The sequence below is a fragment of the Mus caroli genome, chromosome 11, assembly GCF_900094665.2.
Source record: "Mus caroli chromosome 11, CAROLI_EIJ_v1.1, whole genome shotgun sequence".
Classification (NCBI taxonomy): domain Eukaryota; kingdom Metazoa; phylum Chordata; class Mammalia; order Rodentia; family Muridae; genus Mus; species Mus caroli.
In genome coordinates this window covers 69,732,443-69,734,859 of record NC_034580.1, presented here as the reverse complement: position 1 = coordinate 69,734,859, position 2,417 = coordinate 69,732,443, and the positions used below count along the sequence as shown (strand labels likewise).

Here is a 2,417-nt window from a genome sequence, read left to right as displayed (position 1 = left end):
GAGGCCAGCCTGGTCTACAAAGTGAGTTCCAGGACAGCCAGGGCTATACAGAGAAACCCTGTCTCGAAAAACCAAAAAAAAAGAAGAAAAGAAACAAAATTCTGTGAATTTCAGCAGCCTGAATTGTGTGAGACCCTGCATAAAAAATTAGTAACTTTCTAAAAAACATGTTATGTGTGTAAGTGTTTGCACTCACATATGTGCACCACTGGTGCCCAGAGGCCAGAAGAGGGGGGTCGGACTCCCTGGAACTGATGTGATAAACAGGCTGTGAGCTGCCATGTGAGTGCTGGGAACAGAACCCACATCCTCTGCCTTCACTGCTGAGGCATCTTGCTAGTCCCCACACTGAATTTTTAAATATATTATGTTTTGGGTGTTACAGTGTTAAGGTTTGAAGCTAGGGCCTTTCACATACTAGGCAAACACTCTACCACTGAGATACATTCCTGGCCTTCTCTTTCAAATTCTGAGACAGGGTCTCACTAAGTTGCTTCAGACAGGTTTAAACTTACTAAATTCAAAATAGTCTAGGATTTGCAATCCTTTTGCCTCACCCTCCAATGTACTGGGAATTACAGGTCTCCACACAACAGTTTATTTTATCCAATAGATTTTGTTCATTATCTAAAGGCAAATACATTTTCTCTTTTTTTAAAAGGAGATTTATTTATTTTATGCATGTGAATACACTGTCACTCTCTTCAGACATCAGATTCCATTACAGATGGTTGTGAGCCACCATGTGGTTGCTGGGAACTGAACTCAGGACCTCTGGAAGAGCAGTTAGTGCTCTTAACCGCTGAGCCATCTCTCCAACCCCGGAAAAACATTTTCGACACTCAGCCATTTATTTACTATTAAATACCAAAAAATACCAATTTTTGTTCCTAGACTAACAAGCTCAGTCCAATTTTAAAAGTTCAAAGTTTAGAGGCTGGAGAGATGCCTCAGTAGTTAAGAATACAGGCTGCCCTCTCAAAGGACCTGGGTTCCACTCCCAGCACCCATATGGTGGCTCACAACCATGAGACCCAAGGGCTAGTCCCTGAAAGTTCCTGGTACACATGAGGTGTACAAACATTCACTCGGGCAAAACACTCATACACATAAACAATAAATTTAAAGTTTAAAAATGGTTTTAGCTAGGCAGTGGTAGCACAGGCCTTTGACCCCAGTACTCAAAAGGCAAAGGAGAGGCAGAGACAGGCTGATCTCTGAGTCCTACCCAGCCTGATCTACAGAGTGAGCTCTAGGACAACAAGGGATACACAGAGAAATCCTGTCTCAAAAAAAAAAGTTTTAAGCCTAAGAAGAAATAGCAGAGGGCCAGGCTAGAGTCAAGAGGAAATTAGAAGGGCTGGACAGATGGCTCAAAGGTTAAGAGCACTGGCTGCTCTTCCAGAGATCCTGAGTTCAGTTCCCAGCAACCACATGGTGGCTCACAACCATCTGTAATGAGATCGGATGCCCTCTTTTGGTATGTCTGAAGAGAGCTACAATGTACTCACATATAATAAATAAATTTAAAAAGAAAAGAAAAAGACAATAGGACCAGAGGAAATTAAAACAAAAGCCTAGGCTTTTTTGGTAGTATAAATTCCTTAACCACATTGCTCCTGAAGCCTTAATAACTCAACTTCTCAGCTACAGAAATTAACTGTTTAACTGCGAAGTCTATTTGTACTGGATTCACAAATGCCTCAAACCAACAGCATTTTAAATTATACAGACTCTTAAAAAAACCTGCCTTTCGTTCTTATCTCTGCGATGATGTAAAGCTAGCTAAGCATTTGGTAACTTTAAAGGTACTGTACCTTGGCTTCCAATTGGTTGGCAAAAAAGGGAGGGTTGCACATACAGAAGTCATAGACTATCTCAGACTCTTCCTTAAGCGCATCCATCAGGAGTGTCTTCTGTGGCACCTTCACCACTAGGGAGATGACGAGGACTGTTAGTTACTACTTATTTTGTAATGTCTTTAAATAAGTGCACAAAACAATACACAACCAAGAAGGAAAATGACGGCAAGCCTGTGTGTAAGATTCCTTCACTCCTTCCCAGTGAGAGGCAGACCTGCAGCAATGGAGAGTTAAAGCAGGCGCGTCAGCTTTATCAGTGCTGCTCTGAACAACACGTGTTAACACTACTAGGAAAAGTGTTAGCTCTGTTCTAAAGAGACATAGTACAATTCAGCTTAATGAAACAAGAGATTTCTCTCCTGAAATTCCTCCTACTCTTGAGAGTTCTAGCTTTTCTGCAATAAATTTATGTTCATCCTGCTAAAAACTAAAATAATTCTACTTTTAAAAAATCACTATGCCGGGCGTGGTGGCGCACGCCTTTAATCCCAGCACTCGGGAGGCAGAGGCAGGCAGATTTCTGAGTTTGAGGCCAGCCTGGTCTACAGAGTGAGT

At 41.8% G+C, this 2,417-nt stretch overlaps 1 protein-coding gene across 2 annotated transcripts in view; it reads right to left on the bottom strand.

Moving 5' to 3' along the window:
• Positions 1-2,417, bottom strand: part of Mettl16 (methyltransferase like 16) — a 50,896-nt gene that overhangs the window by 25,074 nt on the left and 23,405 nt on the right. For both annotated transcript variants that reach the window (XM_021176308.1, XM_029483855.1), the window contains one exon: positions 1,818-1,933. In XM_021176308.1, the coding sequence (XP_021031967.1) occupies positions 1,818-1,933 (116 nt within the window). The remainder of the gene's footprint in view (positions 1-1,817; positions 1,934-2,417) is intronic.